Source organism: Pyxicephalus adspersus, chromosome Z (genome assembly GCF_032062135.1).
Source record: "Pyxicephalus adspersus chromosome Z, UCB_Pads_2.0, whole genome shotgun sequence".
NCBI classification, from domain to species: domain Eukaryota; kingdom Metazoa; phylum Chordata; class Amphibia; order Anura; family Pyxicephalidae; genus Pyxicephalus; species Pyxicephalus adspersus.
This window is the reverse complement of record NC_092871.1, coordinates 30,975,667-30,990,580: the sequence shown is the minus strand read 5'-3', so window position 1 is coordinate 30,990,580 and position 14,914 is coordinate 30,975,667. Positions and strand designations below refer to the sequence as shown.

At 36.4% G+C, this 14,914-nt stretch overlaps 1 protein-coding gene across 1 annotated transcript in view; it reads right to left on the bottom strand.

Moving 5' to 3' along the window:
* Positions 1–5,513: 5,513 nt before the first annotated feature.
* The window catches only part of FMR1 (fragile X messenger ribonucleoprotein 1), a gene marked incomplete in the record, with an annotated part of 28,822 nt that continues 19,421 nt past the window's right edge, over positions 5,514–14,914 (bottom strand). Inside the window, 8 exon segments of the mRNA XM_072431517.1 lie at positions 5,514–8,379; positions 9,378–9,460; positions 9,855–10,034; positions 10,893–11,088; positions 11,233–11,319; positions 11,723–11,832; positions 12,861–12,939; positions 13,094–13,264. Of these exon segments, the coding sequence (XP_072287618.1) occupies positions 8,218–8,379; positions 9,378–9,460; positions 9,855–10,034; positions 10,893–11,088; positions 11,233–11,319; positions 11,723–11,832; positions 12,861–12,939; positions 13,094–13,264 (1,068 nt within the window).

Genomic DNA, 14,914 nt, shown 5'->3' with positions numbered 1-14,914 from the left:
GATAATGCGATACACTGGTGCTTCTGAAAATGGGGGGGCAAGTCACCCTCTCATATGAAAATGCTAGGGTCCAAGTAGCAAACTGCCAGCTATAAACACTGTCAAAAAAGACTTCAATAGAATATTCATACCTGTAATTCTGATTTGAAGCTCAAACAGGATTTGATAAAGTTGGGCTAAGTATTTTTGAAATGTAGGTCAGTAAATAAAAGTATTTTTGAATTTTGTAAACTTTCAATTAAAAACTTGTGAATTCTTCTACAAGTTTCTTCCATCAGTACTATAGTTTGAGTGTACCCAGGATGTGTACTGTTATGATTCAATCTAATCCATCTATCTAAGACTGGAGAAGTTAGTCTATCATCAATAAACCAGCAAACCTGAAATTAATTTCTTAAAAATCATTTGCAAATAGTTGGCATATTTTTCAGTCCTAGACCAGATCCATGCCAGGTTTATGGATTGCCAAGGTTCTCCCATGAAAGTCTATCTTCTCCAATCTCAGAGAGGGTTAATAAATCAGACCCATTCTGTACACATTTACAGATAAAGTTAACTTCAGAAATGTATAATCATACTTTTGATAATACTGGCAGTTTAAAATTGTGTTTAAGTGTTTCCAATAATTCCTTTTAGCTGTACCACAAAATACAGATTATTATTTTAAAGATACACTTATATAAATCACAAAGGATTATTGACCTACAAACATATAAGCTAATAAAAATATTTTATGTTTTCTATGCACGCAAGTGAAAACAGCTTCTTTACTTCAGAAAACTATAGCAATCTTAGACTGAGTTAGAAAATTACATGTCTTGATAAATTGATGGCAATTTGAATAAAACACATTCCATTTGGATATAAAAGAATTCAGAAAAAAAGATCAGTCGGCTAATGCGACAAGCATTCCTATTTTCTTTAAAGTATATTTTTCTGTTTTAAGTTGCTAAGCAATTCACTATATTTTCACCTAGTTGCCACAGCAACTAATGAACACATTGAAAGCAAAATGTAGAGTCTGTAATAATTTATCCTTTCAGTATTTTACACTAATATGTATTTTCTGTGCTGCAAAGGCAGTAATTCAACTTCCCCTCAATTAAAACAACCTTTACCCCACCATAATTAAAATAAAGATAATTACAGCTTACAATTTACCTGTATTGTGCAATAAAAAAGGATATTAAATAATTATTATTTCTGTGTTTAAAGTTCATTATAAAATTGACTATTAGACTAGACATGTCTTAGCAGATCGCATTACATTTTTTCGGTGTATATTAAACCAACCCAACAGGAGAATGCAAAAACAATCATTTTGGAATTTATTTATTAAAAGTAATTATTATATTTCAACCCTTTAGCTGACAAAGGTAATTTTGCCTATCAATTACTTAAACCCACTCCAACAGACTCTGTAGAATAAAAAGGTAGTATCATTTTTTTATTCTTTATCCTGTGATGTTTGTGTTACTGTCTAAAATATCCACATTTTTGGTAAACAACACATTTACATTAATGAAAAATTAAAGTACTCAAAATTACCCATAGACAACACTAGGACGAGGAAGTCTGTCCGATTTGTGCGTATGTTCATATGTGCTTGTACAGCGGAGGAAATAAGTATTGAACGTCAATGCTTTTCCCAGTAAATGTATTTCTAATGCGGCTATTGACATGGAATTTACACCAGATGTCTGTAACAACATCCACAGTAACAAAGAAATTAAAATATAAATTATTATATAAATTAATAGAAAGCCAAAAAAACTGCTGAAATGTGTGCCTATTTAGAAACCTGCCCCCTATAAGTGCAAATTAATATTAGCTGGTTTAGTCCTAAATGATTGCCTATAAAAAGGTTTCTCATTACCAAGGTATCACACAAGAAGCATCTTATGATGGGTAAAAGCATAATGGGGTCTCCCAAGACCTTCACAACTTCATTGTTGCAAAACATAATAATGGCATTGGTTACAGATGTATTTCTAAATTACTTAATGTTCCAGTGAGCACAGTTGGGGCTATATTCTGGAAGTGGAAGGAACATAATTGGACCCTAAGCTGGCCACGGTCAGATGATCTTCGCAAGAAATCCAACAGGCGTCCAAAGAATAATCAGAGCTGTTCGAGCGTCAAGGATCACTTAATATTATTGCTATCCAAAGAAGGTTGAATTGACTTCTATGTAGCTACAGAGGTGATCGAGCATCTTCACAGACCCTCTAAACCAGTGGTCGCCAACTTTTTGGACCTCACAAACCACTAAATTTATAGACTTCTGACCACGCATGCACAGGGAGCTGTGTGTCACTCAAAGGGGAAGAAACTTCCCCCAGAGTGACGTCATTATGCCTAAACCTGCCCACTCTCCCATAGCAGGTCTGAGCCTGTGATGGAATAGTGGATGGGTTGTGTCCAGAGACACAATCCACCCACCACAAGCCTACAATCCATATGGGGGATGCGGTCCGTGGCTCTGACCGGTGCTCCCCCCCAGCGAGATCCTTCTCCTGACCCCACTGGGGAGCGCACTGGCCAGAGCCGTGGACCACCAAAATGTTTGGCAACCACTGCTCTAGACACTGTGAGCTGAAAGCTTTGCACCAGTAGATGTATAAACTTCTGCTCCTGATATAAAATATGTTGGCAAAGATACCGTTGTAAGGACTATGACCGTGACAGAGAAAGAGTTAAACATTGCTTTTATAAGCTTCTCATAACCCACAGAAATATATCAGGAGGGTAGTAGTGATAGTGGTGGAGTGGTGACAAAGCAAGCACGTGTGTGCTCCAGCACTTACTGCAAATTCAGTTGCATTTACAAATTCTCTTCCACTGCAAAATCTCACCAATACCCATTGAGCTTGCCAGTGAAGTCTACCTAATGCAGATTCCTGTGGTCTTGTAGCAATAGCGCTCCCCTGCTTCTGAACAGAGTTACCATTCTCATGTAGGCTTTGCCTGCTTACACCACAATGGAATTATGGACATTTTAGTGAGCATAACTTCCTCTATCGTTTAGATGGTAATTTCCAGGCCCAGTCAGTATCAATCAATTGGAAAAACAAAAAGAAGAAGAACAAATAAGGCTTTGTGGCAACAAACACTAATAAAAAAAAATCAATAGTCTTATTGTAAGTATACTATTCTAGACATACATTAATTTATGTTGAGTTTGCAAACAATCCTATTGATTGTCCATGAATGGATGTCATTGAAAAGATGAGTTTGTCCATTTAAGCCCGACATGCTTCGCCAGAGAGGATTCTTCGGGGGAGGTGGGAACATCAATTAGATTTGATACAAACGATTGTATTTTTGTTGATTGTAAGATTGTTCTTGGTCCTTCTGTGTGGCGAGTATGATATTGTATGCTCCAGTCTTGCACAGTTTTACAGGCTTCTCTCCTGTACTAAAATTGCTTACTTTGATTTCACCGCACACATCAGTGTGAATTAGACGTCGCAGTAATGAGGAAAAGAAGGAACCTCTGCCAATGCATCATTGTTTTTTCATGAACTGATTTCAACTACATATCATGATGCCAAAAACTCATTATAGTTTTAGATAATATGCCTAAGAATTAAAAAACCTTAGCCTACAAGAAAATTTGAGATACAAATTGCCCTATCTTTTACAGATCTGGTCTTGGCATTTGAATTAAAAAACTTTTACCAGGGTGGTGGTTATTACCATTGTCATTGCTGATTCACAAGGCTTTAGCTTCTCAATCAGCACCTGGCCACAGCACACAATCCTACCCACTGCTTTCCAAAAACAGTTCAAGTGAACTACTTTATCCTGCTTGACAACTATAAAGAGTGAGATATATTATGGAGCAAGTGAACACTCAGCACTTAGATGTTTTGATAAAAAAAAAGAATAAGGATCTGAGGGACTGTGACGATGGCAAAATTATGATTGCTAGAAAACCTTTTTAGAGCATTTCACCAAACAGCAAGTGGGGTGTTACTGGTATGCAATATTCAGTAATTTCCAAAAAAGGGCCGTGAAAGGGTGACAAGTAAAACAATGACAAGTTCTTGGGTGCCAAAAACTATTCTTGGGAGCTGTAATTTGATCCCATGGTAGATCCACCTAATGAGAGTTAAAAAAATAAAAGTGGCTTTTATATCCTGAATGTATATCGCCACAAATCTTTTCGACTTGTAAAGTTTCTGAGATGTCTAGTTAGAAGTGTGGATGCATTTGAACGGTAGACACCCCTAACACGAGTTGTTGTCTTTTGAAATCAAACTATTGGCTAGAAAAAAAGCCAACACTGCTAATAGACCTGACTCTGGTCACACCCTGAGGTTTGCGGCATGACACCCAGGTATCCCAATTTTCCCCAAAGATTGTCCGAACTAGGACAAAATCAGGTGATTGACAAATGTTTTACTATATCAGAAGGGCAATACAAATGTACACAATTCAATAAAGCCACTGCTTTGAATAGAAATTGTATACAATATAGCATGCACGTCTTTTTATTTATTTTTATTTACAGTTTGTTTATATTGTATTGTCTTATTAGGATTTGGTAATAAAAAACTGGGGCAAAGGTAGATTTTGCCTACTGTAACAAATTATAACTGTTCTAACTTGCCTGATTCAGTTATTTGTCCAGGAAAAAAAAAAGTATCGGATTTAAGTGGCTACAGATAGACAGGGTTCCTTTTGGATTCACTGGTTAAGTACCACACCCAGAGGAATCCATAATTTACACCTATAATATATGGATTTTCGATGTCTATACCTTATTTGCCAAACGAGGCCAGCCATCAGCAAATGTCAAATGTAAATGCTCATTTTTATATGGTCAGAAAACAACACAAAAGACCTGTGGGTGAAATAATAGAATGGTATTATGGCTTTCAGCCAGGTAACTGGTAACTGATTATCTGAAGAAAACTTCTGCAAAGGATTCATCAGCGAAGTTAAAGAGGTCAGTGCTAATGTCTGTGGCAACACAAAGCTATGTTCTATAGGGAGCAACAGTCCATAGTGGCATTGAGCAAGGCTGAGAAGTAGGTTAGGGAGTTTTATATGAGCACTTTATGACCAACCTGTGATCAGATGAAGTACCATTTAGTTGGTAGAAGTCCTTCGATGCAGATCACGGCTTTATTTGTACTGTTAGTGTATACAGGTACTCTAAATTACATTTTTAAATGTTATTTACCTATGCACATTCACCAGTGCCGCAATGATGACTGTCCTGTTTAAATGTTAAATTAACAAAATACGTGGAATAAAAACTGCCTCGAAGAGCCTTCCTTTAAACAGTTACATTACTGAAAATGTAATCGAAGACATGGACACAAAAATGCGATCACTTTAGCTATAAAATATCCGACTTTAAACTTATATACGCATCCTACTCTTTCTGGTGGACTGCACATTTTACAAATGTATATATGCGCAGGCCCACAACAGGTCCACTTTAAGAGGAAAATGCAACTGATCCAGTTCTTAACGTGCATATATTTAACCCGATTCAGGTAGCAGAGGAAGATCAAACTTTATTGAAACTGCTTGCATACAAAATATATTGCACTATAACCAAACAAATGTCAACATAAAGTCCAATCTGTTTTAGCTAGTATGTACAGAGGATAATGCCTTCATGGGCACAACAATGTTAGTTTACTTTTTGTTTAGTATCTACAGTATTTTAAACCAAAACAGCATACAGATGATGTGTGCAAGGTACCAATTCATTTATTTTTGCTTTTTACCCCCCAAATACTATACATTCCCAAAATAAATAACTAGAAACTAACATTAGTGTTTGGCAATACTTTTAAGACATGTTTTATATGTTATACTGTGTGCAGCATGTTGTCACTGAATATATTTACTTGTATGTACTGGAAGAGTCAAGAGCAATAAGTAACAAATGATAACTGGTCCATGGAGGAGGCTGAAGTTGGGGCAAATGTGTTTAGTCTCCATTGAGAAGGGACATCCCTCTATAGAACTGGTAACAGAGATACGATTCAGAAGAGGTTGCACTATTTTCTTTTCATATAAAACAGGAAAACCAAAGAGTCTATATTCACATGACCTTCCCTCCTTACAGTACAACGGTAAATAATCAGACAAATAAATCATGAGGGTTTTGGAATTGGATCGGGATTCTGAAATGAATACAATGTTTCCATGGTGGCAGCAGTTCTTTCCTTCACTGCTGCCATGGGCTGTTCTTCCTCTACCTGACCCATTTCCTGGCAGGTCCATTAATGAAGGAGTTGTCAGGAAAAGAGTCAGGCACATAGTGGAGCCTAAATTAAAGTAAAAAGACTGTCCTTGTATCCCTTGTAAATACCAAGAGGAATTTCTCAAAAACTACACGGGGAAGAGGGGAATACATTTGCATGCTTGCTACCATTTCCAGAACAGTCTAAGGACTGAAGGATATTTCTAGATTGTATGGAAATCTCGGTTTAAATTTCTTACTACTCGCTACACCTTGCAGTGGTCAGATTTTCTTGCACCAAATGACATATGGAATTGGGTCTATAGGTAAATGGCCACATTGTGCATTTCTAAAAATCTGATTAACCATTTCTGAACTGTAATAAAGTCCAGTCTTACTTCTCAATGGTCCACACAAATCTTGTTAATAATTTGCATTCTTTACTAACCCTGACAGAAAGGACTGAACAGTTTTTAAAACTTAATGACAAATGGTCACTGGCAACTAGTCATCTTTCAGACCTCTAAACAATGCAAACAACAGGGGCATATTTCCAAAGAAGGGGATGTGACATTTTTCAAACAAACATTACCTTGTGAGGAATTAATCACTGTCCTTGAAAACACATGTACTAGAAAGATTCACCTGCAGTGAATGTTTGGCTAGAGTCTCATTTGCTGCTTTGTAAATATGCCCCAAAACAAGTCTTATTTATTTAGTAGGGGGAAACTAAGTGTCGGATCTCCATTCAACTGAAAATCCCAGTTAACATCTAAACAAAAAAACAAAACACATTCAAAAGAAACTGCCTAATATAGATACTCATTCAACTCTCAATTATACTCATTCAATGAAAAATATTCCCAACACATGATTGTAAACCTCTCACAACATGATAATTAAGAAAACAAATCCTGTTATTTCTACTAAGACGTTGTGTCACTGGTTTGACAACTAATTGCTAACTCAGTGCAAAACCAAAAATTTCTACTTTTCCATTTCGGTCCCCAAGGCTTTATGTTTACATAATTGATAGGATATTATGGAAAGCATGCACTCTTCTATGCTCTACCGATTCTTAAGAATTGCTACATATATTTTTACAGTTAACATGTTTGTTTCCCCTGATTCATCCACACAATTAGTCATACCTGCCAAGATAGAAAAAAGGCACAGATCATACATTTTTTTCTTTTTTTTGCTAAGTGAAAAATTACATTATTCTGCACAATTATTGGGTCCCACTAGGATACTGCTGAGTTAGAAATGACATAAATGACTTAAAGGAAACCTTTTCTGGGAGAATTATGGACGTTGCCTTTGGAGGCTTCTCATTCTGGAAATGCTAGTTACCCAAAATGGAATGCTTAACCCCCCTCTGTGTCCATACTTTAAGTCACTTACTCAGAACAAGCGAGACAACTTTTTTCCAACATCAACATGCTGGTCTGGGAGTTAGGAAGTACTGAAAATTAGAGTTTTAGCACCACAGAAAGCCAACTAGAATTTTCAGAAGGTCGACAATAGCACCGTCCACATTTCTCCTATGAAAGGCTTACTTTAGGACATTCTGCATAATTGAAAACACAAGCCCAGCCTATGAACTGTCTACTCATACTGAACGTTGAATTATAGCTGTCATTTTTGTTTCTTTCATATAATCAGCTGCCTGAAAAATAGTGCAACTGAACACAATTATACCAACACACAGTTTAGTATTTTTTCATTTATTTTCTCTTTTAAACAAAAAATATTTTTTTCTTAAAGTCAAGTGCAATATGTATTTGAAAGCCTCAGAGGTTTTGATAATTAATGCAAATATGTTTCCAATGCCTGACTTTTTTTAGCCAATACTAACAAAATAAGGCTAACAGGAACGCTTGTCTCATGCTCCATGTCTTCTTGCCTATTTGTCTTTGGCCTACCAGGCTCCTAGAATGTGAAATATGATGTATCATTTTTTTTTAGATTTGTTTAGACTGTATAGGGTTGACGGTAGACATGTAAAGTTACGGTACACCATTGACCACCACTTGTTGCCCATCCACGGCTTCAGACTTCTCTTTCTTTTGAATACGGTCTTTACCAGTGCGAAGTCGGTTGCCTTCGACATTTGTGTTCTGCAAGCTTTTAGTGTGTACGCTTCTCTCATTATTGCAGTCGATTCGGATCTAAAAATGAGAATGGGTACAAAGACAATTTGAAATTAAGCTTCCTGGGATTTCAGTATTTTCATATAAAAAAGGTAAATTAATTCAAAATGTTGGCTAACCATCAGTCTGTCAGTGCCCTACATTTCCTGCTGGAATTCTCAAGTCCATCACACATTAGGTGTTTTCCCTGTCATGCATTTAGTCATAGTTTTATGTACGGGTGTTTTCAAGGGTGGTTCAGTGTTAACATAGAGAAAGGGTTGTTCTGATTTCAGTAATCAGTGATAAAGGATTGCCTGCAAATTATATTGTACAGCATGTCTGCAGGTTATACCAGCCATGTATGACACTACAGATGAGCGGGGGACTGTACTGAGCTGTTAGAGCAGTAGAGATCTGTTACTTGCGTTCCCTGCACTTACATGACCCTGCCTCTGATTGGTTGCAAACTGTCAGAGACTGTGGACAGCTCTACAGAGGCCATTTCTTTTGCAGCCCCTGTAATGATTTCATAGGACTAAAAAGAGTAATTACTCTAAGGGGCAATAAACCAAGGGATATTTAAGTTGCAGACTAGACCAACTTTAAACCTATTTTATCTCTTCAAATATGGAATGATTTCCTTTCAGAAAGACTAAACCTGTAATGGCTTACAAGTTGTCTTTTAGCCTTAAAGATGTTCCAATAATTTAATGCTCAGATCGTATCATATTTTAGCATTGGAAATTCTTTAAATGCACTGTATACAAGTGAAGTGTAAGGTAGCAGTAGCCATATCATGGGAATAACACCCAACATAAGAACAGTGCAGCAATGCTTAAAATCCTTATAAAATTCTTACTTCTACCTCAACAGAGAATAAAAATCACTTACAAATAACATTCTTTCATATTGTATCAAGTCAAGTGAGTGCTAACTAATACAGGTAAGAAACTAAAGCTTTCACAAGTTGAGCAAGCTGCGCCAACAAAGAACAGTGGACATTCAGAGCAACAAAGAAGCCAACAGTGACCAACCTGCAGAGAGCCATCTGCTGTCCGTGCTTTAGGCTCCCTTGAATTGCGCTGTCTGTTGTCTGTCCGAGATTGGTCCTCATTTGCTAGAGAAAAAAATAAAAAAAATAGAAAAATCAAAGCTGGTTACAGAATGTAGCATCAATACATGAATACAATATTTACACACATGAACTTTAGTACTTGTAGTCCATTTTAGTCAAAAAAATGAAAAATTATTACATAGAGATTTTCTGTCACTGAGTCACACAAAATAACTATGGAGAAAAAACTATATTGTTGAAGTTGGAGGAAATAAAGATTCATTACACTTAAAAATATAAATTATGAGAATGATGCTATTTACGAGATTTTACAATAAGCATTATTTATACACTTCAACATTTTTTTAAGGTCTGGTGTACACTTACTAACTTTCCCTTTATTTATTACACACGGATGATTTTTACTATTTAAATTCATGAAATAAACATCAATTACCTTTGAAGCCACCACGTCCCCTTAGTCCTTGGCCTCGAGCTCCACCACCACGTCTTCTACCATCCCCTCTCCGAATGAAGTTGTCCCGATCTTCCTCTGCTGGCGCCAAGGACCAATCGCTAAGCTCATCTCGGTGGTCAGATTCGGTTTCTGAAGCATTTGATGCTTCCGAATTTGTACCTGTCCCAAAATATTCAACCATTTTATTTCTGTATGAATAGGATCTCGTAATTAGGATTAAAAATGTTTTTTTATAAACTAGTGCATGCATGCCTCTCTACACAAGTGATCTAAAGAAATTGTACACAAAATACAAAATGATGACTCCAGTTGGAGCAGTGTTCAGTTACTAATCCACAGAAATAAGGAATGGCATTTTTAATACACAATGCTGGTTAATAGCAAAAAAAAAAAGGAATTTTAGCAATGACAAAAAAAGATTGGGTCTAAAGTTCTGAACATGAACAGGAGAATACATTTATAAAATTACAGCAAAAGCAACAGCTCACTAAAGCCTAGTTCACAAACATTATGGATTATTGTCAAAGTGTTGAAAATGGGAAAAGTCTGTGTTCCCCTTCAAACAGCACACTACACTGCTGTCAACTCTCCAAAAGTCATTTTTTCATTAAACTTAAATATCCTAATATGACATTTATTTTAGACACTTCAACTTCAATAAATAAGCAGTAATTAGCAGCAGTCAATCACATAAGTATTCATTAGTCTAAATTGCCATGTGTCACACTGGAATATCTTAGTAACAAACTCAATGAGAGATCTTTGCTACAGTAAAAATACTGAATGCTATGGGCCATCATAGTTACCAGTATACCTTAAATGAGCAGCCAAGTTAAATGATTATGCACAGATGATTATTGTGACACAAGTAAAGAGCAAGATGTAGCTCAAAAATTGTCTTTTGTTGTAGTTTGCAGAAACCAAATAATGTAAAATGTGTTTTTTTTAGATATCTGTATATTATCCTAAAACCAATGAATACATATTGGACTGGGTTAAAAAGTCCAACAGCCCCACCTGAGGCATATCCAGTTCCCCGTCTGCTGCGCCCTCTGTTGTTGTAGGGACGTCCTCCCCGTCCAATACCACTGCAGTCCTCACTCAGATAACCCTTCTCTTTGTCAGGACGATTCTGTGGAGGTCTTGAGCTGGCTCCGATCTGACGAAGCTGTTCATCAATTTGCAACCGCTCCAAGCGGAGTTGGTCCACTTCCTAGTGTTAATGAACTTGTATATTAGAGATTTTTGTAAAAATAAAAAATACTACATTCAAAGACACTAATGACAGACATTTGTATATGAGAATAAATAACCCTTTCATAAAATGCATGCTGATATAAGGTTATATAAAATTTACCTTTAAGTAGTTCAGGTGATAGTCCAGTAGAACTGTTGCATTGGTGATGCTGTCCTTTGTGCCCACAAAAACAAATGGAACCATTCCCTGAAAAAACAAAATCAAATAAAAAAAACACATTGGCACATTTTCATGTGGAGGCAATCTATGGTGAACTACAGATACACAGATGTAGTTAAATACCAATTTGCAGCCCTTGAAGTAAGTCTATGGCTATGCAGTTAGCTTGCTCAGTTGGCTTTGTGTAACATAACACTGATCATTCTTTGTCTTCAATAGAGCAACCATACCAACAGGCTCAAATTTGGTCAGATCACTGACATGACCAACAGGTAAAAATTCAAGAAAAAAAATCTAGGAGCCAGGGAATGAATGTACAGAATAAAACGTTGGTGGCCTAGTTTCCAGGCATCTTCTATTGTAATAATCAGCTCCTGAACAGTTCATCAAGCAAAAACTAAGAGAGAAAAAAAACAAATATTGGATTTACCTCCTCTTGAGAGATATTTTTATCATTTTCAGCTTCAATCCGAACTCGAACAACCCCCGACTTATCAACTATTTCCTGGATGAGTTTTCCATTTTTTCCAATAACTTTTCCTGAAAAACAAACAATGTGATATATTACCAGACTCCAAGTAATGAAGCAAAATAAAGTAAAATTTGCAGTTTCCAATCACGAAAGTCACAGTGTTGAAGTTGAAATTACCAAGTTTAGGAATTAAATGCTGTAATAATGTCATTTAAAAGGTGTTTTTAGATCAATATATGGTACAGTATAAATGTCAAGACTATGAATTTGTGAGCCACATGACCTTGCTATCGTTTGTCGATAAGACCATGTAGAATGAGCAACACAGGGATGAGTTCATCCATGAACTTTCCCCTTGTGTTCAACATGTCAGAATGAGTGCGCTGCAATGCACTAAAGCCTGGGTGGCTACTACTGTTACCTTCTATGTGTCAGTTCTGATGTGGATTACAGAAAGCCAATATAGATATACATGAGGTATGGGTCTACAACCCATATCTGATATTTTTTTTTAATAAATATTCTTATATTACCATAAATATTATCCCTTAAGAATGTGTTTTTTTTTTAATAAAACTGAATATATGATCCACCACACCACCCTGGGTAAATGTGTAAATACAACATTTGACCTCAGATCTTGCCCATGTTCAGGAGAATGAGCTAATATAAAGCTGGCATTGTGAACTGTTTTATAGTTACACAATCAGAGTGGCTGGTTTAGGGAGTTATTATTCAAAGTAAATTTATCCTGTACACACTGAAGAAAGAGCTACAGCCTGTTCTGAAGGTAAAGATATAATTTGTTGCAGCTTAAATATCAGTGTCTGCAGTATGAGTGTAGTGTGTGTGTGAGTGAGTGTAGTGTGTGTGTGGCAAAAGCATGCATTTAGAAGATGGTAAGGAAGATTCAAAGGATTACTAGACTGACAACAAATAAAGTAACAGCATGGAAATGTTATCTGATTTCTTAACTTGAGAATTTACACTTTGAACAGACTTGGTCGGAATTATCCAATGTCAAAGTTCTGACTTCAAATGAATTATACCCAACCCAATTCTAACAAAGCTGCACTGCATTTGAAAAATGACATACCAACTAAATTTCGAGGAACTTGTATGACATCTTCTGCGAATTCAAGGTAGGTTCTGGCCTTTTTTACAGCATCTTGGTCCTAAAAAGTGTAACAAAAAATTCTGTGACTACTGTGTGACATTTTTAATAGATAACACTTTGAAGGTAAAATCCTTTCGAAGCTTTATTAATTATACAAGATTTTAACGGTTTTATTTTTTTTTTACCACATACTAAAAAGCAGTTGCCCATACCTCCCCATAAATATGAAATGTGCACGTATCTTCATCCAAATCAATGGCAGTCACCCCGGGAACCTTCCTAGCCTGTTGAATATTTGCACCATGAGTTCCAATAGCAAGGCCCATTAGGTCTTCTCGTACAACAAACTGCTCATGGAACCTGGACGCTAGCTGCCTTGAGCTCTGCAAAAGGAAAAAAAATGTACAAAGATACACGACATGTTTAGGACATATGTCTATTAACCCCCTAGCGATATTCCCAAGTTTGAAATGACTCAAATGCTATTTCATGAGCTGGAGTGGGCAATTCCTTAGTTGTGTCATTGTCAACTAAGCAGATAAAAGACCTGGAGTTGATTTGAGATGGGGGTGTCTGTATGTGGAAGATTTTGCTGTGAACAGACATGTGGTCAAAGGCACTTTCCATGCAGGTGAAACAAGCCATCCTTAAGCTGCAAAAACAGAAAAAAAAAAACATCCGAGAAATTGCTACAATATTATGAGTGGCAAAATCTACAGTTTGGTACATCATGAGAAAGAAACAAAGCACTGGTGAATTCAGCAACTCCAAAAGACCTGGATTGTCCACGGAAGACATCGCAGAATAATTTCCATGGTGAAGAAAAACCCCTTCACAACAGCCAACCAAGTGAACAACACTCTCCAGGAGGTAGGCGTATCGATAACTAAGACCATCATAAAGAGAAGACTGCATGAAAGTAAATACACAGGGTATACACAGGGTGCACTGCAAGGTGCAAGCCACCCATAAGCCTCAAGAATAGAAAGGCTAGATTGGGCTTTGCTCAAAAACATCCAAAAAAGCCAGCACAGTTCTGGAAAAACATAAAGGAAGTTTAAGCTCCAGATAAGGAAGGGATTCTTCACAGTAAGATCTGTGAAAATGTGGAATCGGCGGCTCCCTGGGGAAGAAGTTTTAGCAACTACTATAGATTGCTTTAAGAAAAAGTTGGATGATTTCTAGAAGAACAGAATATAACTGGGTATTAAGGCTTTAAAGCAAAGACACCAGAGACTGATGATCCAGGGAACATCTGATTCCTCATGGAATCTGGAAGGAATTTTTATCCCCTGTTGGAGCAAATTGTACCAGGGATTTTTTGCCTTCCTCTGGATCAACTATGTCCATAGGGTTTTATATCTGGGATATGTTTATTTCCCTAGTGGTTGAACTTGATGGACTTATGTCTTCTTTCAACCTAACTGACTATTTAACTATACTGCTATATACATTCAAAAAAGTGACATGATTGTTTTAAGGAAGAAATTCTTGAATTCTTGAAAAGAAAAAACATCCTCACCATCTCTACTCTATTTTTCCTCTGTACTAAAGTAGCAAAACTTTGTTCCTAGTTCACGTCTGCCCAGCTATGACATACTGAAGATTGGCTGCTAAAAAAATAAAATTTAAACATGAACTTACATTAATAATATCTAAACGTGAGGATCCTAAACATTCTTGCAGATATTCTAAAATTATAACAGTATAATACCTATAATTATGTGGTTGTTTTAGGTAAGCACAGTGATTAGTACTAAAACCAAAACCTTTATTGGCTTTTAAAGAGATAATAATTAGACTTATGCAAGCATCGGAATATTCAGTCCTTAAGCAAAACTACACAATTATAACTGTTATGTAAGATTTCCACTTGACAATATCTATAGTGCCTACAGACCCTGGGGCTGTCAACCCGCTCTTGACTTTACTACCAAATACATCACTGATGTGATGTGAATCTTAATTTTAAAAATATAAATATCAGATTAGGTCAGTAAAAATTGGCTGTGGTAAAGATATTTTACAAGAAA